Raw genomic sequence first — 25,944 nt, forward strand, 5'->3', positions numbered from 1 at the left:
GCCTGGCGTGCTGCGATTCATGGGGTCGCAAAGAGTCGGACACGACTGAGTGACTGAACTGAACTGAATCCAACTTTCCCTAAGTATAGTTGACCAGGGAAACTTATGCTATCTACTTCCTATTATCAATGCAGGGATTTCCCTGGTTTTCCAGTGGTTGACTCCATGCTTCCACTGCAGGGGGCACAGGTTTGAACCCTGGTGCAGGAACTAAGGATCCTGCATCCCAGGTGGCAGTGGCCAACAACAACAAAAAAAGCAAAAAAATAGTATTCCATGGAAATTAACTTGGAAAAAATTTTTCTAACCTGTAAGTCTGTGACATAACACACCTTGGGCTTACTTTATTCTAGCACCTAACAAATTGTAATGCAATTGTTTGTCTATTTCTTTATATTTCCCACTAGAATGTTGGTTCCTTGAGAGCTGGGGGATTATATATTAGGTAGCCTTTGCTTCCCCAGGTCTTTACATATTTGTGAATGAATAAATGGACTAAAGAACAAATGCATGATAGAACAGTGATTCACAACCAACTCTTATCTACTTTCTCTTCTTTTCCTTTTGTAGCATAATTACATCAAGCAAGTAACTGAAGGCATGAGAGAATATTGGAGTGTTCATATAGTCAGTAATAGGATAGGTAATGTACAGAGGTACAAGTGGAGAAGACAGCTGGAATGGTAGGGAGACTTGTTTCACTGAACAAATAAGTAAATACATTGAGAATAACAGGAGCCAAGTTTTTAACTGATGTGATTATGATGTGATATGTTTGTGTGCTCAGTCATGTCCAACTCTGCAACCCCATGGACTGTAGTCCACCAGGCTCTTCTGTCCATGGAATTTTCCAGGCAAGAATACTGGAGTAGGTTGCCGTTTCCTTCTCCAGGGGATCTTCCCAACCTAGGGATCAAACCCATGTCTCTTGCATCTCCTGCATTGGCAGGCAGATTCTTTACCACTGCACCCCCTGGGAAGCCCTTTTAACTGATAGAGAAGGTATTTACATTAATGGAAAGGGGAAGGCCCCTTTCTTTCATGGGAAGAATCAGGTATACTGAAATTGGTGCCAACATTATGAACTCATGGTTTTATAACATATAAGCACAGATATGGAAATACTTATAAATGAGTATTTGTGTGAATACATACACATATATACATTTACTGTTTATGTTTAGCTGTTGACTGAGAATGCCTAGAAGCAGCAATACTCCAGTAGCAATGAATAGTCTGAGAGCTAATCTTGGTTTCCAAATACTGTTCTTCACTAAGAGAAACTAAAGGTTCTTGGAGAAATGACTGATTCCAGGATCAGAGAAGTATAATCCTCCTTATGCTTGAAATATTTTAGTATGCAAGATAGTAAAGAAATACTCAAAAGGACAGAATCAGAGGGGACCTCTAATTTCAGTCATGGTAGAGTAACTGTTACCAAATGTGCCCTCCTACCATAAAGAATTAGAAACCTTGACAGACTACGAAATAAAGTTCTCAGATGATGGACAACAGGCAATGAAGAACTGTGATTCAGAAAAAGAAAGAAACAAGGTGAGCTCCATAGCTGTCCAGGCTTTTTGCCTGGAGGGCTTTCTGAACAGCAGTACAGAGAAGGGAATCCCAAGCAGAGCATGACAGTCAGCTGATTTATGAGACAGAAATCAGAGTTGAGAGAGGCTGATGCAGTTGAGATTTGTAAGGAAGAGTGCCAGAGGACAGAGGTTCCCTTGAGTCTGGCTGAATACTCCTAATCTTTGCATGCATAAAATGAGACTATAAAAGAAAATAAAAGAAAACAAAAAAGTAAAAATAAAAAATTTTTAAAAGAGAAGAAAAGGGGAAAGAAAATTTTAAAATGAGACTCCATAAGAATAGTCAAGCAACAACAAATGGGAAGATGTGACATAACGAGACATATATTTGGTCTCTGACTGCAGTTCTTAACACAGGGCTCCTAAGTCCCTTGGGATTTCCTTGGTGACAAGAATATCTTCCTCCCTAAAAAGGCAACTCTTGTAGGATCCTGTATAACATCAATATAAGCATCTCTTACCAGAAAGATCAAGCCAAGATTAGAAGCCTGGAATTCAGTCCCATACCCTGTCATCCAGGGAATTAGAGAAGGACTGGCGGTTGAAACTGATCATGCCTATGTGATGAAGCCTCCATAAAAATCCCTAAACTGTGAGGTTTGGAGCACTTCTGGTTTGGTGACCATATCCACATGCCAGGTAAGTAATATGCCCAAATCCCACTGGGGCAGAAACCTGTAAGACCTTCCTGGATCTTGCCCTATACTTCTTCATCTGGTTATTCATTTATACCCTTTATTCAGTTCAGTTCAGTTCAGTCGCTCAGTCGTGTCCGACTCTTTGCAACTGCATGAATCACAGCATACCAGGCCTTCCTGTCCATCACCAACTCCTGGAGTTCACTCAGACTCACGTCCATCCAGTCAGTGATGCCATCCAGCCATCTCATCCTCTCTTGTCCCCTTCTCCTCCTGCCTCCAATCCCTCCCAGCATCAGAGTCTTTTCCAATGAATCAACTCTTCACATGAGGTGGCCAAAGTACTGGAGTTTCAGCTTTAGCATCATTCCTTCCAAGGAAATCCCAAGGCTCTTCTTCAGAATGGACTGGTTGGATCTCCTTGCAGTCCAAGAGACTCTCAAGAGTCTTCTCCAACACCACAGTTTGAAAGCATCAACTCTTTGGCACTCAGCCTTCTTCACAGTCCAACTCTCACATCCATACATGACCACAGGAAAAACCATAGCCTTGACTAGATGGACCTTTGTTGGCAAAGTAATGTCTCTGCTTTTGAATATGCTATCTAGGTTGGACATAACTTTCCTTCCAAGGAGTAAGCGTCTTTTAATTTCATGGCTGCAGTCACCATCTGCAGTGATTTTGGAGCCCCAAAATATAAAATCTGACACTGTTTCCCCAACTATTTCCCATGAAATGATGGGACCGGATGCCATGATCTTCGTTTTCTGAATGTTGAGCTTTAAGCCAACTTTTTCACTCTCCACTTTCATCAAGAGGTTTTTTAGTTCCTCTTCACTTTCTGCCATAAGGGTGGCATCATCTGCATATCTGAGGTTATTGATATTTCTCCTGGCAATCTTGATTCCAGCTTGTGTTTCTTCCAGTCCAGCCTTTCTCATGATGTACTCTGCATATAAGTTAAATAAGCAGGGTGACAATATACAGCCTTGACATAATCCTTTTCCTATTTGGAACCAGTCTGTTGTTCCATGTCCAGTTCTAACTGTTGCTTTCCTGGCCTGCATACACATTTCTCAAGAGGCAGGTCAGGTGGTCTGGTATTCCCATCTCTTTCAGAATTTTCCACAGTTTATTGTGATCCACACAGTCAAAGGCTTTGGCATAGTCAATAAAGCAGAAATAGATGTTTTTCTGGAACGCTCTTGCTTTTTCCATGATCCAGCGGATGTTGGCAATTTGATCTCTGGTTCTATTGTTCTATACTTATAGTAACATAGAATATCCTTTATAATAAACTGGAAAACAGTTAAGTAAGGTGTTTCCCAGAGTTCTGTGAGCCATTATAGCAAATTATTTAACCTGAGGAAGGGATCACAGTAATCCTCAATTTGTAACAAAGTCAGTGGTTAAAATGAGGACATACTACTTAAGAATGGTGTCTAAAGTGAGGGCAGTCTTATGGTACTGAGCCTATAACTTGTGGGATAGTTAGTGTCAGAACTGAATTGACTTAGGATGCCAGTTGGTGTCCACAGAGGATCAGAGAAGAATTTGGTGTGGAAAACCCACATGTCTGGTGTAAAAAGAAAAGAAGCAACTTTCCTTTACAGGAACTCCTGTAAGCTGAACAATTCTCAGAGCTCACACAAGGCTGGATGATATTCTAGCTTTGACCAGACAATATGAAGAAAACTTTTAGACAGCTAGGACAAACAGAAGTCAAGAAGAGCCATGCTTCAGTGGTAGGGCTAAACTATTCCTAAAGGACCTAGACCTTCTAGACCTTCCCTGCTGCTGCTGCTTCGTCACTTCAGTCGCGTCTGACTCTGTGTTACCCCAGAGATGGCAGCCCACCAGTCTCCCCCGTCCCTGGGATTCTCCAGGCAAGAACACTGGAGTGGGTTGCCATTTCCTTCTCCAATTCATGAAAGTGAAAAGTGAAAGTGAAGGTGCTCAGTCATGTCCGACTCTTAGCAACCCCATGGACTGCAGCCTACCAGGCTCCTCCATCCATGGGATTTTCCAGGCAAGAGTACTGGAGTGGGGTGCCATTGCCTTCTCTGCGATCAGTTACTAGAAATGTGGAAAAGCAAAAAAAAAGAAAAAAGAAAAAGAATGTGACTGAAACCATGAAGAAAAATTTCAACCCATACAGGTTCAAAAATGTCAAATTAATAGAATTAGCAGATAAGTACTTTAACACAGACATTATAAATACATTCAAGGATATAAAAGAAAACATAAAAAATGATGAGAGAAATGGAAGACACTTATAAAAATAACCAAAATATCTTATGGAGCTAAAAAATACAATACCTGAAATAAAAATTTTCCTAAATAGAATTACATACTGCAAATTAAAAGTTTAGACAGTGTAGGAAGTTAACGGACTTGAAGACACAGCAAGAAAAACTATCAATATTGAAGCACAGAGAACAAAATTTCAATTATGCAGGATGAATAAGTTCTAGCAATCTAATGTATATACCATGGTGACTATAGTTAATAATAGTATACTGTATACTTGAAATTTACTAAAAAGGCATTGATGCCATGCCTCCTGCATTGGGAACATAGAGTTTTAACCACTGGACTGCCAGAGAAGTCCCCAAGAAGGCAGATCTTAAGAGCTCCCATCACATACAGACACAAAAAAGGAAAAGGGATCTACGTGAGTTGATGGATATGTTAATTACCTGGATTGTGGTAATCATTTCACAAGTATATATATAGCAAAACATATGATATACCTTAAAAAAATCATACACTGTTTGCAAATTAACCTGAAACATCTGGAAAATGAAAACCAAGAAAAACAAACTGAAATACTGAGAGAAAAAGGATGGGAAAAATTAACACACCTCAGTGACCTATGGGACAATATCAAATGGTTTTACATGGGCATTACTTAAATCCCAGAAAGAGAGCAGGAGAATACTTGAAGAAACAAGGCTGATTTCAATTTGATGGAAGCTATAATTCTACAGATTCAAGAAGTTAAATGAATTTCAAGCAAGTTAAACACCAAAATCCCATAAGATATATCAAATTACTGGAAATCCATAAGAAAGAGAAAAAAATATTAAAAAACTGTCAAAGAAAAAAGAGATGTTACATATATGGGAGAACAAGATTGACTACCGACCTCCCATCAGAAACAATGCAAGAACTAACACAGCACTGTAAATCAACTATACTCCAATAAGAATTTTTTTAAAAAGAAACAATGCAAGAAGATAAGTAAACAACAATATTAAATGATGAGAGTGAGGGGAAGAACAACCTAAAATTCTACACTCAGCAAAATATCTCTCAAAAATGATGGTAGACAGGAAGACTCCTGGAGGAAGAAATGGCAACCTGTTCCAGTATTCTTGCCTGGGAAATCCCATGGACAGACAAACCTGACAGGCTACAGTCCACGGGGTTGTAAATAGTTAAGACAAGACTGAGCAACTGAGCACATATTAATAGCTTCTGGAGCCCAGGACCACAACTTACTGAAGCCCCTGGGCCTAGAGCCCGTGTTCCTCAACAAGAGAAACAACCTGAATGAGAAGCCCATGCACTGCAACTGGAGAGTAACCTTCACTCGCTGTAACTGGAGGAAAGTCTGCACAGCAACAAAGACCCGATGCAGCCAATAAATAAATAAATAACTTAAAAAGAAAAAATTTTGTAAAATGAAAGCTTAAAGAATCATTGCCAGCAGACCAGCACAAAAATAAATACTAAAGGAAGTTCTTCAGGCTAAGAGAAAATGCTATAAGATAGAGACTTAATTCTATACAATGAACAGAACTAGAAATGATAGTTATGAATGCATAATTATGAAGTATTTTCTCATTAAAATTTATCTTAAATATAATTAACCATTTAAATAAGTATAACAACATACTGTGGGGTTTATTACATACACAGAAGTAAAATCAATAAATCAATAGCACAAAGGATGGAAGAGGAAAATACATTTTTCTAAGTTTCTTACATTAAAAGTGAACTGGCATGATATTATTTTAATGTAGATGTAATACATTAAAATGCCTATTATATATAATGAAAACCCAAAAGCAACAATTAAGAAAAAAGGTGAAGACATATAGTTAATTGGACTAAAGAGATAAAATGGAATACTAAAACAATCAACATAAAGACAGAAAAGAGAAAAAAAAAAAGGATGGATTGTACAAGCAGAAAAACAGCAAATTAAGAGTCTAAAAACCAACCCCACATATATAATTACATTATATATAAATAGTAAACATTCTAAAGACCCTACTTAGAAGTCAGAGACTTTCAAATTGTACAGAAAAACAGACCACAGCTATCTTACAAAACATGTAGTTTTTAAAGACACAGATTTAAAGTAGAAGGAAAAAAAAGATACACAAGGCACATACTAATCAAAACACAGCTTGGCTACATTAATATGAAGATAAAGTAGACTTCAAGGAAAGGATATTATCATAGAGAAAGAAAAACATTTCCAGGCCATAAAAAGATCAATTCAGCAAGAAAACATAATAATAAATGTACACACACTTAATAACAGAGATTAAAAATATGAGAAGCAAAATCTGACAGGAATGGAAGAAGAACAGATAAACCCATAATTACAGATAGAAATTAAAAGTCACTTGTTCCTTTGAAGAAAAGCTGTGACAAACTTAGACAGTATATTAAAAAGCAGAGACATCATTTTGCCAGCAAAGGTTCGTCTAGTCAAAGCTGTTTTTTTCAGCAGTAATATACAGATGTGCGCACTGGACCATAATGAAGGCTGAGACTGAAGAGTTGATGCTTTTGAATTGTGGTGCTGGAGAAGACTCTTGAGAGTCTGGACAGCAGGATATCAAACCAGTCAATCCTAAAGGAAATCACTCCTGAATATCAATTGGAAGGACTGATGTTGAAGCTGAAGCTCCAATACTTTGGCCACCTGATGCGAAGAGCCGACTCACTGGAAAAGACCCTGATGCTGGGAAAGATTGTGGGCAGGAGAAGGGGGCAACAGAGGATGAGATGGTTGGATGGCATCAGCAACTCAATGGATATGAGTTTGAGCAAACTCCAGGAAATGGTGAAAGATGGGGAAGCCTGGCGTGCTACAGTCTAATGGGGTCCCAAAAAGTCAGGCATGGTTTAGCAACTGAACAACAACACAGATCTTGTGCTAAGTCACTCAGTCATATTCAACACTTTGTGACCCTAGGCTCCTCTGTCCATGGGACTCTCCAGGCAAGAATACTGGAGTGAGTTGCCATTTCCTTCTCCAAAGGATCTTCCCAACCCAGGGATCGAACCCAGGTCTCCCCCCATTGCAGGTGGATTCTTTACCATCTGAGCCACAAAGGAAGCCCACAGATCTTACAGACATGAATAACAGGATACCAAACAATTGAAATCATCCAACCTACCTCTTCAAAGGAATATTTTTCTACGGTATGAAGAGCATCTTGTGTCTCATTCCACCCTCCAATAGCATAGATGCAATCATTGAGTGCAGCCACCCCAAGATATGCTCTTCTAGTTCCCATTGGAGGAAGTGGAGACCAGCGCTTGGAAAGTGGATCATAAACTTCAAAAGAACAAAGCTCTATTCCTTCATTGCTGATGCCCCCAACCACATAAATTAAACCTGAAAATGAATATTTTTGCTCAGATGCTATAGAAAATAGGATACAAATAATTATAAAATGTGATAGTTGTGATTTAAGTTTGTTATCTGATACTTTACTTAATGCAGGGCTTCAAGAGAGAGAATTGACTTCTGTCCAATTTATCACGACTCTCATTTAAACATGTTACAAAGAATTAGCGGTACGAATTTAAAGTGGCACTGAATTTTCAAAGAACTTAATGATGCTATGACAAAACAATCTGTCAGGCAAGGGTTTCCAATCCTATTGTTCGCTTAATCTCAAGTTCCAGATCCACTGCTATCGTGTATAAGTAAAAACGGAAGAGGAGAGGGATTTTGCCCTCTTAAAAACAGTGATACACTTAAACTGGGAATGACATAACCCTGCTTGGTGAGAACCTAACTTTTGCTCAGATGAACATAAAATAGAGAATTAAATTTAAATTAGAATAGTTCATGGCTAGATTAAGGTATTAGATACAGTACAGCAGACTGTAATTCAGAGTTTCTTATTAAATTTGATTTGCAACTAAAGATTCGGACGATCAACAATTACTTTTTGAGTGCTTACTGTTGTTGCTAGAGTTCTAAAGTTTTAAGTTTTACAGAATGACATTTTAAGAAACATAAGCTAAATGTTAGTAAACTTGAGTTCAAGCTCCAACTTTACTAGAAACCAACTATGAAAAAAGACAACTCACAGCCTCCTGATCTTCAGCTTCCTCATCTAAAAATAAAGGGGTTGAAATAGATAATATTCAAGACGCCTCTCCAGCTCTATGATTTCAGATGAGAAGATAAAAATATAAAATAACTAGAGAACACTATAATATTAAACAATAGAACACAGTCTACACCATGTAATTTGAGCATTTAGATGCCAGCAGAAATCTGAGAAGGTACTCAGAAGGCAGAAAGAACTTGAGCTAGGAATGGAGCACCTGAGTTGTCATGTAACAATGGCAGACTGCTTCCTACTTTACAGCTATATATAAATGTGTTCCCCAAATCTGGAAAGAGAATTAGGTTTTATTCTAGAGTGCTTATTAAGTACCTCTCAGTGTACTGCTTGCTTGCTTATTCGCTCAGTCATATCTGACTCTTTGCAACCCTTTGGACTGTAGCCCGCCAGGCTCCTCTGTCCATGGGGGTTTTCAGGCAAAAATACGGGAGTGGGTTGCAATTTCCTTTTCCAGGGGGTCTTTCCGACCCAGGGATTAAACCTGTGTCTCCTGCATTGCAGGCAGATTCTTTACCTGCCGAGCCATCGGGGAAGCCTACAGGTACATATAAATGTGTTCCCCAACTCTGAACAGAGAATCAGGTTTTGTAGACAATTAATAAATGTCTGTTTACCATTTTAATATGTAGTACATTTTTCAAATCTGTGATAGCATTGTGTGTATACTGAATTACAACGTACCCTATTTAAAAAAACACTGAAGAAGCCTATGACACTATGAAGATTGTTTTTGATAATCTCTCCCTACTTAGAAATACTTGAAGGTTAAAGTGTTAGTTGCTCAGTCGTGTCCAACTCTTCGCAACCCCATGCCAGGGTCCTCTGTCCATGGAATGCTCCAGGCAAGGATACTGGAGTGGGTTGCCATGCCCTTTTCCAGGGGATCTTCCTGACCCAGGGATCGAACCCAGGTCTCCTGCATTGCAGGCAGATTCTTTACCAATTGAGAATCAGGGAAGCCCTAAGGCCTACAAGGGAGAGAAGAACGACAATAATGGATAACAGTTCAAATACGTATTTTGCTAATTAGGTATCTTTGCCCATCTGGAATTTTTAATTTTAACTTTACTTTGGAAAAAAAGATTTTATTTTGGTAATACAGAAATAAAGATATAAGAGGTTTAAAAATATAAGAGATTAGAAGCAAAACCTCCACACTGTTAGTGTCAATTATTCAAAACTAACAGGCAAGAGTTTCAGCAAGTTCCAGGAGTTGGTGATGGACAGGGAAGCCTGGTGTGCTGCAGTCCACGGGGTCGCAAACAGTCAGACATGACTGAGCGCCTGAACTGAACAGGCATAAAATACATTTTTGTGAAAATAAAGCCTCAAGCTCAAACAGTTGTTTAAAAAATACATTTTCAGGAAAAAGATTTTCTAAAGCAATTACCTTGCATTTCACAACACCCAAAGTAGTACCGTGACACAGCCATGTTGCCAACTACTTCCCATTTATTCTCATCAGGATCAAATCGTTCAACAGTGTTCCCTATCTCAGCTCCAACCCAACCACCTGGAACCAAATAAAAAATCTTATTTCCAGAATAAAGGAAACTTATTTATGAAAAGCACCTTAGAAAACATCTAATCTGACAACTTTATATTATGGATGATTATCATATGGACCAGAGAGGTTATGTGTCCAAGATTACAAGAAAAGGTAGAATTTGATTGTAAGTAGAACTTGGATGTTTCAACTCTCTGCCTATGTTTCACAAGCGATTTTAACAAACAAAACAAACCCCCAAACTTCAATCTATTGCATAAGAAATACAATATTTTACAAAACTATTTTTAAAAATAATATCTGCATATTCAGAACAGTCATCCTAATGACATTTAACAAGTCAGCTAAAATGCTCCTCCAGACATCTCATCTGTATTTTATCCTCATCTCCTTCTAAGAGTTCCACGCTTGACAGTATTTCCCAAGTAATATAATTTTGAGAATAAGAACTTTTAAAACTGAAGAGACACAAGTTTCTTATGGTAAGGAAGGAAAATTTCTAAAATAAGCAAAATTTGATTAAGAATTTAAATAATATTAGATATCTTTTAAATTGGAGAGAATAATTACCCAAAGCATAGATAGCCCCATAACATACACACACTCCCAAGCCACAGCGGGGGTGATTCATTGAAGCTACAGTCGTCCACTGTTTAGTAACTGGATCATAACATTCAGTACAGTCAAAAATCATTGAATCTTTTTCACCTGAGTCAAATAAGAGACACATATGAGAAGAATTAATAATGTTATTAGCCTAAAACCACAATACAATATTCAATGGCATTCTGTGTTGTCAGAATTCAACTATTACGTCTGATTTTATACTCTTCATTAAAATTTATTTGCCCACCATGTGTTATTTTGAATCATAGCACTGTCATTTATTAATGTCCACTTAATTAAGCAAAGTAGACTATTACCTGTTTCTACCACCACCCAAACAATCCATGTAATTTTTGGGGATAAAGGTTGCATTTTGAAACTTCTATATTTTCACAGCTTAGATAGCAGGCTCTGCTACAATTTGAGTTTTAATGCAATGCTTATCTAACAACAAACAGAAAATGAAAAAAAAAATTTTAAATAGCACTTAAAAATAGAATTTTAAATATAATATACCTAGAAGAAGTTAATGCAATCAAAGATTGTATATGGCTTGGCCCAAAAGTTTGTTCAGCTTTTTCTGTAAGATGTTATGGAAAAATCCAAATGAACTTTTGGCCAACCCAATATAAGACCTTTATGGATATAATTTATAAATTTTATTTAGATAAATTTTTAAATTAGTAGCTCAGACAGTAAAGTGTCTGGCTGCAATGCAGGAAACTTGGGTTTGATCCCTGGGTCGGGAAGATCCCCTGGAGAAGGAAATGGCAACCCACTTCAGTATTCTTGCCTGGAGAATTCCATGGACTGTAGCCTACCAGGCTCCAGGCTCCAGTCCATGGGATGGCAAAGAGTCGGACACGACTGAGTGACTTCACTTCACTTCAAATAAATGAAGAGATGTATCATGTTGATGAATTATAAGTGTCAATGTAAAGATGATTACTCCCAAAATGATTTACAGATTTAAAGAAATTCCAATTTTTAAGAAACCTCTTTTTATTGCATTAAAATACACATAACATAAAATTTATCATCTTAACCATTTTTAAGAATATAGTTCAGTGATATTAAACACATTCACACTGATATACAGCCATCACAATCAGCCATCCCCATAATTCTTTTCATCTTGTAAAACTGAACTCTATACCTACTAAACAGTAACTCTCCATTCTCTCCTCCTCTAGCCCCTGGCAAACACATTGTACTTTCTGTTTTACTGATTCTGACTATTCCAAGTATCTCATATAAGTAGAATCATACAGTATTATTTTAAAAATAGATTTGATGAACTAATTCTGAATTTTATATGGAAGTTTAAAAGAGGCAGAATAGCCAAGCACTCCCAAAAAGAATACTAAGGAGAGAGAAAATTCCCTATTAAATAAGCCTATCAGACTTAAAGTACAGCTATAACACCACAGGAATAGACATAGAGATCAATGGAATAGAAACAAAATTCTAGAATCAGATCCATGCGTATATGATTACTAGGTATATGAGATAGTTTGCATAGCAGAGCAACAGGTAAACAAAAATGCTGGGAATTGTTTTTATATATGTATATGGGGGAAATGAAACTAGTTCCTTACTAATATGATCTATAAAATTCAGTTACAGGTGAATTACAGACCTAAATGTAAATGGAAAAACTATAAAATTTTTAAAAATTAATAAAAGTATATATTTCATGACTTTTGAGTAGACAAGGATTTCTTTAAAAAGATATAAAAAATACTAACCATAAAAGGAAAATTATTATAGAGTTGGCTACATTAAAATTAAAAACATTCATTTACCAAAAGATATAATAAAGAGAGTAAAAGATGAAGCAGAAGAGTAGGAAAAGGTATTTCCAGTTCATATAATTTTATGAGAGCCTAGAATCTTGAATGTATACAAAACTCACTGTACAGAAAACAGTTAACAGAGCAAGCCTAAAACTGTCTATTCTTAGAAAGTCCTGCTTACAACATTGACCTAGAGTCTGGGAACATGGCTAGTAAATAGTTCCCTATACACATATAAGATTTTCCTTAATTGATAAACAGTGGCTTTTGTAGTGGTGAAAATGTCCTGAAATTAGTGGTGATGGTTGCACAATTTTGTGAATATACCAAAACCACTGAACTTAACACTCTCTATGGTGAATTTTATGATATGTGAATTATATCTTAATTTTAAAATATAATACGTAGAATAGTAACACAGATACATACATATCTAGAAGGAAATAAACTGTTAACTGTGGTTATCTCTTGGTGGTATGATTATACTATGGATGATTTTCATTTTCTTTTTCATATACCTCAGTTTCAGCAAAATTTTCTATAGCAAACATGAATTACTTTGATAACAAAATATTATTTGAAAATTATATTTTAAGTAATATGTTAAGACAGTAATGTTGACAGTAATATTAGCCTGCAAAGTCATGGCAGTTTTGAAAGGCTGCCATTTATGCTTCTGTGGTATCAGGAAAGGGATACATATATATGGAAGTGTCACACAGGACACTGTGACCCTACATTAAACACAACTGAGTTCATGCAACACAACTGCCAAAATGTACATAAAAAACCATGAGAGTTTCAGCCAAAGATTATATAGACTTATAGTCTTTATACTGACAAGAGGTTATTGCTCAAAACTCTAATTTCTTTGTTAGAATTTTCAGATGCACCATGACATTTATTGATTTAATAAACAGTTTAATAAACAGTTTTTGAGATGATTGCTTTCTCCAAAAAATAATAATCAAATATTATTTAATATCTCTCATTTTAAACTGACAATGTCATAGTTGTAAAATAATAGTAAGATTTTTGATATACAACGTTCAGTATTTGAGAATGACCCATAGAAATAAAGGGGAAAACTGGCTGTAAGAGTTAGAGATGATCTAACAAGATGCTTGCTATAAAGACAAATTACTTGAAAATAAATCTTGATATCAAAAGTGTTAGCATTTATTTCTCTTCAGATCCTTCTCTGATAATTGTTTTTCTCCCACATTCAAATTCCCTTTTATTTAATTTTTATTCATTAATCATTTTAGAATTCATAACAGTTTTAGAAACACAGTGATTTTAATTAAGAAATAAGTCCCAATGTCTAGCTGACATGGTTTTTACACACGCCACTGTCCAGAAAATTGGTTAATTAAAAATGATTCATAAGGGGATTTCCCTGGCAATAAAGTGATTAAGAATCTGCCTTGCAATGTAGGGGGTGCAGGTTCAATCCCTGGTCAGTGAACTAAGGTTCCACATGCCATGGAGCACAGCCAAAAAAAAAAAAAGATTTGTAATTCAGCTTTCAGAATTAAAATTTTTTTATCACGAACATTGACCTAAATTTTGATGCTACATTTTATGAATATTTTTCATAAAACCAAACCTAAGTCTTTTGACTGGTAACAAATCACAGTGTCCCTCTGGTATGAAATATTTAATATCATATGTTTCCTTTTTCTTCTTTAAATTTTATTTATTTATGGCTGCGACTGATCTTTGTTGATGGCTCAGTAGTTGTGGTACGTGGGCTTAGCTGCTCTGCAGCATGTGGGATCTTCCTGGACCGGGGATTGAACTGATGTCCCCTGAATTAACGGGCAGATTTACTGGACTACCGGGCAAGTCCTGTTTCCTTTTTCTTTCATTACTTTACTTAACAAATGTTTATTCGATTCAATTCAGCTCAGTCGCTAAGTTGCGTCCAACTCTTTGCAACCCCATGGACCACAGCATGCCAGGCCTCCCTGTCCATCACCAACTCCCAGAGTTTACTCAAACTCACGTCCATTGAGTCGGTGATGCCATCCAACCATTTCATCCTCTGTTGTCCGCTTCTCCTCCTGCCCTCAATCTTTCCCAGCATCAGGGTCTTTTCAAATGAGTCAGCTCATCCCATCAGGTGGCCAAAGTTTTGGAGTTTCAGCTTCAACATCAGTCCTTCCAATGAATACCCAGGACTGATCTCTTCTAGGATGGACTGGTTGGATCTCCTTGCAGTCCAATACTCTCAAGAGTCTTCTCCAACACTACAGTTCAAAAGCATCAATTCTTCAGTGTTCAGCTTTCTTTATAGTCCAACTCTCACATCCATACATGACCACTGGAAAAACCATAGCCTTGATGAGATGGACTACTGTTGACAAAGTAACGTCTCTGCTTTTTAACATGCTGTCTAGGTTGGTCATAACTTTCCTTCCAAGGATTAAGCGTCTTTTAATTTCATACATGCAGTCACCATCTGTAGTGATTCTGGAGGCCAAAAAAATAAACTCAGCCACTGTTTCCACTGTTTCCCCATCTATTTCCCATGAAGTGATGGGACCGGATGCCATGATCTTCGTTTTCTGAATGTTGAGCTTTAAGCCAACTTTTTCACTCTCCACTTTCACTTTCAACAAGAGGCTCTTTAGTTCTTCTTCACTTTCTGCCATAAGGGTAGTGTCATCTGCATATCTGAGCTTATTGATATTTCTTTGGGCAATCTTGATTCCAGCTTGTGCTTCATCCAGCCCAGCGTGTCTCATGATGTACTCTGCATAGAAGTTAAATAAGCAGGGTGACAATATACAGCCTTGATGTACTCCTTTCCCAATTTGGAACCAGTCTGTTGTTCCATGTCCAGTTCTAACTGTTGCTTCCTGACCTGCATACAGATTTCTCAAGAGGCAGGTCAGGTGGTCTGGTATTCCCATCTCTTTCAGAATTTTCCACAGTTTATTGTGATCTACACAGTCAAAGGCTTTGGCATAGTCAATAAAGCAGAAATAGATGTTTTTCTGGAACTCTCTTGCTTTTTCCATGATCCAGTGGATGTTGGCAATTTGATCTCTGGTTCCTCTGCCTTTTCTAAAACCAGCTTGAACACCTGGAAGTTCATGCTTCAGGTATTGCTGAAGCCTGGCTTGGAGAATTTTGAGCATTACTTTACTAGCGTGTGAGATGACTGCAATTGTGTGGTAGTTAGAGCATTCTTTGGCATTGCCTTTCTTTGGGATTGGAATGAAAACTGACCTTTTCCAGTCCTGTGGCCACTGCTGAGTTTTCCAAATTTGCTGGCATATTGAGTGCAGCACTTTCACAGCATCATCTTTTAGGATTTAAAATAGCTCAGCTGGAATTCCATCACCTCCAGGAGCTTTGTTCATAGTGATGCTTCCTAAGGCCCACTTGACTTCACATTCCAGGATGTCTGGCTCTAGGTGAGTGATGACACCATCATGATTATCTTGGTCGTGAAGATCTTTTTGTACGGTTCTTCTGTGTATTCTTGCCACCTCTTCTTAATATCTTCTGCTTCTGTTAGATCCATACCATTTCTGTCCTTGAGCCCATCTTTGCATGAAATGTTCCCTTGGTATCTCTGATTTTCTTGAAGAGAGCTCTAGTCTTTCCCATTCAATTTTTTCCCTCTATTTCTTTGCACTGATCACTGAAGAAGGCTTTCTTATCTCTCCTTGCTATTCTTTGGAACTCTGCATTCAAATGGGTATATCTTTTCTTTTCTCCTTTGCTTTTCACTTCTCTTCTTCACAGCTATTTATAAAGTCTCCTCAGACAGCCATTTTGCTTTTTTGCATTTTTTCTTCTTGGGGATGGTCTTGATCCCTGCCTCCTGTACAATGTCACAAACCTCCGTCCATAGTTCTTCAGGCACTCATCTATCAGATCTAGGCCCTTAAATCTATTTCTCACTTCCACTGTATAATCATAAGGGATTTGATTTAGGTCATACCTGAATGGTCTGGTGGTTTTCCCTACTTTCTTCAATTTCAGTCTGAATTTGGCAATAGGGAGTTCATGATCTGAGCCACAGTTAGCTCCTGGTCTTGTTTTTGCTGACTGTATAGAGCTTCTCCATCTTTGGCTGCAAAGAATATAATCAATCTGATTTCGGTGTTGACCATCTGGTGATGTCCATGTGTAGAGTCTTCTCTGCGTTGTTGGAAAAGGGTATTTGCTATAACCAGTGTGTTCTCTTGGCAAAACTCTATCAGCCTTTGCCCTGCTTCGTTCTGTACTCCAAGGCCAAATTTCCCTGTTACTCAAGGTGTTTCTTGACTTCTTACTTTTGCATTCCAGTCCCCTATAATGAAAAAGACATCTTTTTGGGGTGTTAGTTATAAAAGGTCTTGTAGGTCTTCATAGAACCGTTCAACTTCAGTTTCTTCAGCATTACTGGTCAGGGCATAGACTTGGATTACCGTGAAACTGAATGATTTGCCTCGGAAACTAACAGAGATCATTCTGTCGTTTTTGAGATTGCATCCAAGTACTGCATTTCAGACTCTTGTTGACTATGACAGCTACTCCATTTCTTCTAAGGGATTCTTCCCCACAGTAGTAGATATAATGGTCAGTATTAGATTATAATGAGTTAAATTCACCCATTCCAGTCCATCCTAGTTCGCTGATTCCTAAAACATCGACATTTACTCTTGCCATCTCCTCTTTGACCACTTCCAATTTGCCTTGATTCATGGACCTAACATTCCAGGTTTCTATGCAATATTGCTCTTTACAGCATAAGCACAACTACATCTATATATACTCCAGAGTATCCAGCAAAATATATAAGGCATTTAAGAATGTAGTCAACTTAAGAGTTATAGTCTAAAAATGGAAATAAGACATTTTTATTATTACCTCCAATTGCGTAGACCATTCCTCCCAGAACTGCTACTCCCAGTCCACATCGAGCCTGATGAAGTGAAGACACAGTGGTCCAGTACTGGCTAAAGGTGTCAAAACGTTCTACACAACTGAGGGCTCTGCTATCGCTCCAACGACCCCCCTGCAATCGAGTATATCCACCTGAATAAAGAAAGGAAAGCAGGTACACAGCAAATCCCTTACTGCTAAATATGGAAATGGTAGTAACAAGAAAAATCTAGCCCTCTACATCTAGATTTTCAATAACTACTGCATAGTAAGGAATACATACTTTAGAGTCTGTCAGATGCACATCTATTATTCTTAAATGTACCAAGTCCTAAAAGATGATGGCTTAAATGCAATGAATTCAACCACAATATTCTACCACCTGGTCCTGGTCATAACTAAATGTTAGATAAAATGTAAATCTAGGAACTTGTTATCTGTCTAGTTAGGAAGTTTCATTGTGATTTCTATTCATGCACTGAGTCTTAGTCGTGTCACAAGAGATCTTTCATTGTGACATGCAGACCCTAGTGTAGAGCCTGGGCTCAGTATCTGCAGCTTGAGAGGTCAGTGCTTGTGGCACATGGGCTCTAGAGCTTGTGGGCTAAGCAGCTGCAGTGTGCAGACTTAGCTGCTCCATAGCATATGAGCTCTTACTTCCCCACCCAGAGACCGAACCTGTCTTCCCTGTACTGCAAGGTGGATTCTTAACCACTGAACCACCAGGGAAGTCCCTATTAATATCTTTTTCAATTAAAAAATAGTGAGGGTTGAAAGCCTTGTTTAACTGAACATCCCATTATAAAAAAGGTTAATGAATACTCAAAAATTATAATTTATATATAACAGTATATATAAAATTACACATGCAATGACATACATAGTATAAATTATGTTATACATAAAGTTCTTATATATAAATTAATTATGTATATAAATCTGGACAATTTGTTGTTGATATATATCAACATTTTAAATTCTATTTTAAATATTTTTTTTAATAGAGGAAATTCCCTGGCAGTCCAGTGTTTCAGACTCTGTGCTTTCACTGAGGTGGCCCAGGTTAAATTCCTAGTCAGAGAACTAAGATCCCTCAAGCTGTACAGCATGGCCAAAAAACTACACTACACTATACTACACTATAATAAAATACAAAATGTCCATACAATATTTCTTTGGATTGTCCTGCATCTCCACACTTTGGAGACCACTAGTTCCTGTTATCCCTAAAGACCATCTCAGACGCTGTGAATAGTTAATATGTTTGAGATTTATTTTCCTATTTCTCACTAGAATTCAAATATTACTTTTTAAAGCCACATATCTTAGGCAATTATTTGATAATAATTGGGTATCTAAGAACGCAAAGATTTAAATCACCAAATAATAGACATCAAATAAATATCTTTATTCTTAGATGTGTCCACTATACTATATAAATGCAATTTCTAAATCTGCAGCCTGTATGTGAAATTAAATATGCCTATTTGACATACATGCATATTCTCACATGTTTAATAATAACAAAACTTTTAAAGGTTTTGATCCTGAAAATAAAGATAATTTATATTACTTTTTAAAAGGTTCTCACCTACTGCATACAGGTACTTTCTTGCTTTCTTCCGAGGTCGAACCTTAGATGTCTGCAGAAAACTACAAAATTTGTTCTCTTTGGGAGATTTGCACACCTCACAGTACTCTTTCAAAAGTGTTTGCAATGCAACACGAAGATTAAAATCAGATATTCCTAAAGTAATGTTGAAAAAGATGTTTTAATCAACTTTTAAACAATATCGAAAAGACTTATTTCCATGAAAATGAAATACATTTAACAATCAAAAAATGAAAGCTCATCATCAAACATTGGAGTTTGTTTCCTACAATACCAAATATTTTTTTACAGCTTCGGGGTATTGGAGTTTCAGCTTCAGCATCAGTCCTTCCAAAGAACACCCAGGACTGATCTCCTCTAGGATGGACTAGTTGGATCTCCTTGCAGTCCAAGGGACTCTCAAGAGTCTTCTCCAACACCACAGTTCAAAAGCATCAACTCTTCGGTGCTCAGCTTTCTTCACAGTCCAATTCTGACATCCATACATGACCACTGGAAAAACCATAGCCTTGACTAGACAGACCTTTGTTGGCAAAATAATGTCTCTGATTTTGAATATGCTATCTAGGTTGGTCATAACTTTTCTTCCAAGGAGTAAGCGTCTTTTAATTTCATGGCTGAAATCACCATCTGCAGTGATTTTGGAGCCCAGAAAAATAAAGTCTGCCACTGTTTCCACTGTTTCCCCATCTATTCACCATGAAGTGATGGGATCGGATGCCATGATCTTCGTTTTCTGAATGTTGAGCTTTAAGCCAACTTTTTCACTCTCCTCTTTCACTTTCATCAAGAGGCTCTTTAGTTCTTCACTTTCTGCCATAAGGGTGGTGTCATCTGCATATCTGAGGTTACTAGTATTTCTCCTGGCAATCTTGATTCCAGCTTGTGCTTCTTCCAGCCCAGCGTTTCTCAGTGGTAGCCAAAATCCGCAGTAGTGAGATATATCCTTGGTTGGGTAAGTAGGTCTTGATATCAGATCAATAATTGCATCTCACCAAGAGAGAGGTCAGAGTCCAGGCCCATAGGCAAGGACCTTAGCCTGAGCAGATATCTATTCTTTCACCACCCTCTTGCCTCAAGCTAGAAAGAAGTGGTGAGAACACAATACATAGCAATTAAATTTTAGGTGGGATAAAGAGAGTAGTAATATCAAGATTGCCAGGAGAAATATCAATAACCTCAGATATGTAGATGTGTATGTGTGCATGCTAAGTCACTTCAGTCATGTCAACTCTGTGCGACCTTATGGACTGTAGCCCACCAGGCTCCTCTGTCCAGGGGATTCTCCAGGCAAGAACACTGGAGTGGCTTGCCATGCCCTCCTTCAGGGGATCTTCCCAACCCAGGGATCGAACCAGGACCATCTCCTTTGTAATTAGCAGGTGGATTCTTTACCACTAGGTGGGAAGCCCCCAGATATGCCGATAACACTACCCTTAAGGCAGAAAGCAAAGAGGAACTAAAGGGCCTCTTGATGAGGTGAAAGAGGAGAGTGAAAAAGCTGGCTTAAAACTCAACATTCAGAAAACTAAGATCATGGCATCTGGTTCTATCACTTCATGGCAAATAGATGGGGAAACAGTGGAAACAGTGACAGACTTTATTTTCTTGGGCTCCAAAATCGCTACAGATGGTGACTGCAGCCATGAAATTAAAAGACGCTTGCTCCTTGGAAGAAAAGCTATGATAAACCTAGACAGCGTATTAAAAAGTAGAGACATTATTTTGCTGACAAAGGTCTGTATAGTCAAAGCTATGGTTTTTCCAGTAGTCATGTACGGATGTGAGAGTTGGACCATACAGAAGGCTGAGTGCTGAAGAATTGATGCTTTTGAACTGTGATGTTGGAGAAGGCTCTTGAGAATCCCTTGGACAGCAAGATTAAACTAGTCAATCCTAAAGGAAATCAATTGTAAATATTCATTGGAGGGACTGATGCTGAGGCTGAAGCTCCAATACTTTGCCCACCTGATGTGAAGAACTGACTCAGTGGAAAAGACCCTGATGCTGGCAAAGATTGAAGGCTGGAGACGAAGGGGACAACAGGGGAACAAGATGGTTGGATGGCATCACCAACTATCACCAACTCAATGGACATGAGTTTGAGTAAGCTCTGGGAGATGGTGAAGGACAGGGAAGCCTGGCGTGCTGCAGTCCATGGGGTCCGCAAAGAGTTGAACACAACTGAGCAACAACAACAAATACCAAGATAGAAAATGTGTCATGGAGAATTATCAGAGCAAGCAGATTTGAACAGAGTTGCCAAATTAAGCATGAGCAGTATATCAAGAAATAGCAATACAACTATTTAAATATACCCCAGAAAAAAAAAAGAGAAAGTGACTGAAGAATTCAGTTTGGAAGAAAACATTAGCCACATAACAGAAACAGATTCTCTATATACAAGATAGATTTATTTTTAAGAATAAAGATCCTATATGCAAAAAAAAAAAGGCTCAAAGACAAAATGAGGTGCATTGCTAAGGAAATAAAGTGACAGTAGTGCAGACATAATAAATTAGAAGCAAGAAACTAATTAGACAAAAATCAAATTGGCAATTTGGAGTAAAGACTTAAGAAAACAAATGTGAGCATAGAGCAAAAGACAAAATATTTTAACATTCAGTTCAGTTGCTCAGTCATGTCCGACTTTTTGCAACCCCATGAACTGCAGCATGCCAGACCTCCCTATCTATCACCAACTCCGGGAGTTTACTCAACAACTCGTGTCCATTGAGTCAGTGATGCCATCCAGCCATCTCATCCTCTGTTGTCCCCTTCTCCTCTCGCCTTCAGTCTTTCCCAGCATCAGGGTCTTTTCCAATGAGTCAGTTTCTCACATTTGGTGTCCAAAGTATTGGAGTTTCAGCTTCAATATCAGTCCTTCCAATGAATATTCAGGACTGATTTCCTACATTATAAGATGATAAATACGAAAGACAAAAAAGTTTCCAATACAAGGATGAAGACCACCAAAGGAAACGTTAGAAATATTCAGGAATTTCACAAAGGAAAAATTTTCCAAAATGAAGGAAAAATTGCTGCATACCACAGGGCATGACCAAAAAAAGGAAAAGGGTATATGATATAGTCTAAGGAAAAATGGCAAATTTGAACACAAATCAAGAATAATGAAAGAGAATTCTTTAGCCATCCAAGCAGAAAAAGCAAGTCATTGGGGAAAAAAAAAACACTCCTTACAAACGTAGGGTGGAGGTAGAGGTGGGGGGAATGCTCAAAAATTAAGCATATTGTACCCACACAAATATCTGTTAAATTTAAAAGGTAACAGAAATTCTCAGATATGAGGAAAAAAATCAGCAAATACAGTAATCATGAACCTTTCTTAGAAAAAAAAAATCTTGGTGATGAAATTTAACCAACCAAATGACGAATCAAAAAAGAAAGCTCAGGGAATTCCCTGGCAGTCCAGTAGTTAGGGTTCGGCGCTTTCACTGTGATGACCTGGGTTCAATCCCTTGTGGAGGAAGTAAGATCCTGCAAGCAGTGCTGCAGGGCCCCAAAATAAAGGAAAGTTCAGGAACAAAAAGCCTACTGTTAAAAAACTGGTACAGAGCATTAAATCCACTTAAATATACAATAAAAGCACAGAGCTAGGAGGATTTGAAAAGTATCTATATAAGGGCTATGTAGACCTTGAAGCAGGTAAGGAGAAAAATAACAATACTAATTACCTCATATTTCACAGCAGAGAATCTAAACTTTAAAACTGAAACACAAAATGAAACTATGGTTTCACCTTTTAATGAAGCTCATCTTTTTGTTTTTATTATGTAAAAACTTTTTAGAATGAATACTTCTTGGGATTAAATAAACATTTATCTAATTAGTTTCTTCTTTGTTAACTTTTAGTGAGATTTAGGTATATTTTTTGTATTATAAATAGTATGATAGAATGATTCTTATTCTTGTAAATTTTTTTTCTATCCATCCTTGCAACCATACACCCACCCATCATCCATTCTCCTATACAGAGACATCTAGAATGATGTTTAATGAATGTTAATTATAACTCTTTCTGTATGGTGAACTTTGGGTTATCTGTTGTTTGCTTTTTTAATAATTTATTACCTAAAGTTTTTATAAGAGCATGTACCATTTTTAAAAAGTAAAATCATTCTCTAAAATGCAAGAAAAAGATATGTTATCATATACTAATAATATTAAATTACCTGAATTATACACCATAGGGGAAAATCTACACATTTCACATAATACAATTTAACCATTTCAATGAAGTCTTTTGCTCCCTCATTGAATTTTGTGGTAGAGTCTCATTAGTTTTCTGTATAAATTGTCCATCTTTTCTCTAAAAAGATCAGAGATAAAGTTTCAAAAATACTGAAAAATAGTAAGGTTGCCTTTGGAAAATATCCTCCATTTATTTCTCCCTTGCTTCCCTGCAGTTGTATTCCAGTGAAATGTCCTTAGGTGATAACTACTGGGCAGTACAAGACTTTAATATTATGACACTAAAAAGCCATAGGAAAACATGCCCCAATTCCAGGGAACTTCCCTTCAGTACTTCGTATCTGCAGCACTTTGCAAAAGTCAACTCAACCATGAAAGCCTTTGTCCCACTCCTAACTTCTCACATGATACACACAAAAAACATGTCTGGATAATTTTTCTCTTGCTTTAGCATTTAAATATAGTCAGTCTTCATTTTTTGTAGATTCTTTACTTATGAATACATCTACTCACTAACATGAATTTTCAACCCAAATCAACACTCACAGCGCTTTCTTGCTGGTTCACAGACATGCCATACAGTGGCAAAAAATTTGAATCACCTAACATCCATGCTTCCAGGTGAGACCGAAAGAGGCGACATTCTGCCATCGTATTTCAGTTCTCACTATAAACAATTGTCCTCTTCACATTCTATTTAGCATCATGGCACTTTGTATTTTCTGTTGGCCTTTTCACTGTTTAAAACAGTCCCTAAGCATACTGTGAAAGTACCATGTCTAGTGTTTGTAAGTGCAAGAAGGCTGTGATGTGTCTTGCAGAAGCCTAACATGTGTTAGGCTTCACTCAGCCTTCAGTTGTAGTTTTGTTGGCCATGAGTTTAATGAATCAACAGTATATATTAAATGAGGGGGTTTTGACAGACACACACAAAAAAACAAGTTTATGTATTGATCAGGTGACAAAAATTTTGTGACCAGAGGCTTGTAAAAACTTACCTCATGCTTTTCTCAGGAACAATGGTTCAGTATTTGCTGATCACTGTTCTTGGTAAATTTATAGAGGATAACTACCACAAATAGTAGTAGTCAGTGAGAACTAACTATATAGTAGTAGTAGTAGTCAGTGAGTAATGACTATATATATGAATAATGAGAATTAATGATATATACATTAATACAAGATATCACTGAGAAAAAATTACAAATTTCTGTTGATACTGTTAAGAGTGGAAAAACCTAAAAATCCACATTAAATATAATTATATCATATAATTACAACTTTAATGCTAATACTATAATTAATTCATAGTAAAATATTTGTAATTCAGTCACATCCTAAATGACAAGAGTTAAAGCTTCAAATCTTGAAACTGGTCCAAAGTAGTTTTTAAAAATAAATTTAAATATTATTTTTCTAATATAAAGATAAAATTTATTTTATACTATGGTGAAAAGTGTTTTCAAAGTTTAGAACTTAAATATATTCAAAGGCTACATAGAAGCTGTATTATTATATCAATATACAATTAATTTTATAATGAGAGGACTTATAGGATGTATTGAGTTTTGGTTTTGTGTTCAGCATATATAGTTTTCCTTAAATGTTTAGGTTTTGCTGAATTTTTCAAAGTGGCAAGAAGAAATCTTACGCTAAAATAATTAGTACTACTACCAAAAATAGCCGCAGTATTTTAGCTCTGTCAATAAATTCCTCTCCCTTGGTAGTTAACCTCAAGATAAAGATCTGATTAAAATATGCAGAAATACTGAAATGCTACTGTACCTACAAAATACAAAAGTTGTATCTTACATATAATAACCATTCAATAAATGTTTGCTATTGAAGTGAAAAATGAAAACACTATCACATTTCAAAGAGAGGAAAGGTCACTGGATAAAACTAATTTAACATGGAACAAAAAAATTACCTTCTATGTACTTTACAAGTCTCTGAGGAGGTAATAAAGGGAATCGAATTGGGTCCAGCACTTCCACCACATGTTTTCTTCTCTTTCCTAGATCTTTCAGTATCCACTGCATTGCAGCTAAGAAGACCTGGTATTCATCCTCGATGCTAAGCTCTTCACTTCGCAAAATTTTGATCAGCTGATCTTTTGTAAGTGCCAGGAACTCTTCCCCACTATGCACCTCCAAGAAATGGACATGAATGTAGTTTTCTGTAAATTCCAGAAGATCATGGCAGGCAATCTGCTCAGAGAACTGAAAGATCCCAATGCAGTTCAGTGGATCAATTTGTCCTTTCAGAAATTCACAACAAAGATTAACGACTTCAGTCAACTGTAGCATGTCTGCTGCAACAATCAACTCCTGGACATTATTCACGCCTATGTTCACTATACCTAGGGAAGTAGGGAGACAAAATGACCAATAACATAAAACAAACATTTGACTTATATTCAAAAAGCATTATACTTGATTCCACTGATAGCTCAGGCTTTGTGGGGGTAGATGAATACTAAGTAAAAGGCCAACAAAGAACTTGTAGAAAGGTGCAAAACCTAAGTGATAATAGTACTGCACATGCATGGAGCACTTAACAATGAACCAGGCACAGCATAATTGCTCTATACATTCACTTAACCCTCCATATAACCCCATACAGTAGGATTTCCCCCTTATATTAAGAAAACAGAATTGGAAAGTTAAAGTAACTCAACTCTTTGTCACACGGTTAAGTGAGATGCA

The 25,944-nt window shown here is 37.1% G+C and overlaps 1 protein-coding gene across 11 annotated transcripts in view; it reads right to left on the reverse strand.

Moving 5' to 3' along the window:
• IPP (intracisternal A particle-promoted polypeptide) overlaps positions 1 to 25,944 on the reverse strand; it is a 36,848-nt gene that overhangs the window by 5,600 nt on the left and 5,304 nt on the right. For 2 of the 11 annotated variants that reach the window (XM_086385938.1, XM_086385939.1), the window contains exons 3-8: positions 25,167 to 25,598; positions 19,004 to 19,159; positions 17,398 to 17,565; positions 10,697 to 10,834; positions 10,010 to 10,132; positions 7,654 to 7,874 (exon numbers count right to left, since the gene is read on the reverse strand). In XM_086385938.1, coding sequence (XP_086242064.1) covers positions 7,654 to 7,874; positions 10,010 to 10,132; positions 10,697 to 10,834; positions 17,398 to 17,565; positions 19,004 to 19,159; positions 25,167 to 25,598 — 1,238 coding nt within the window. Of the gene's footprint in view, positions 1 to 6,117; positions 7,215 to 7,653; positions 7,875 to 9,218; positions 9,588 to 10,009; positions 10,133 to 10,696; positions 10,835 to 14,206; positions 16,838 to 17,397; positions 17,566 to 19,003; positions 19,160 to 25,166; positions 25,599 to 25,944 lie in introns of those variants that run through there. The other 9 variants (XM_086385957.1, XM_086385967.1, XM_086385975.1 and 6 more) reach the window with 5 other exon arrangements.

Source organism: Bos grunniens, chromosome 3 (assembly GCF_055505025.1).
Source record: "Bos grunniens cultivar Pamir isolate PY7600 chromosome 3, Bosgru_T2T1.0, whole genome shotgun sequence".
Taxonomy (NCBI): domain Eukaryota; kingdom Metazoa; phylum Chordata; class Mammalia; order Artiodactyla; family Bovidae; genus Bos; species Bos grunniens.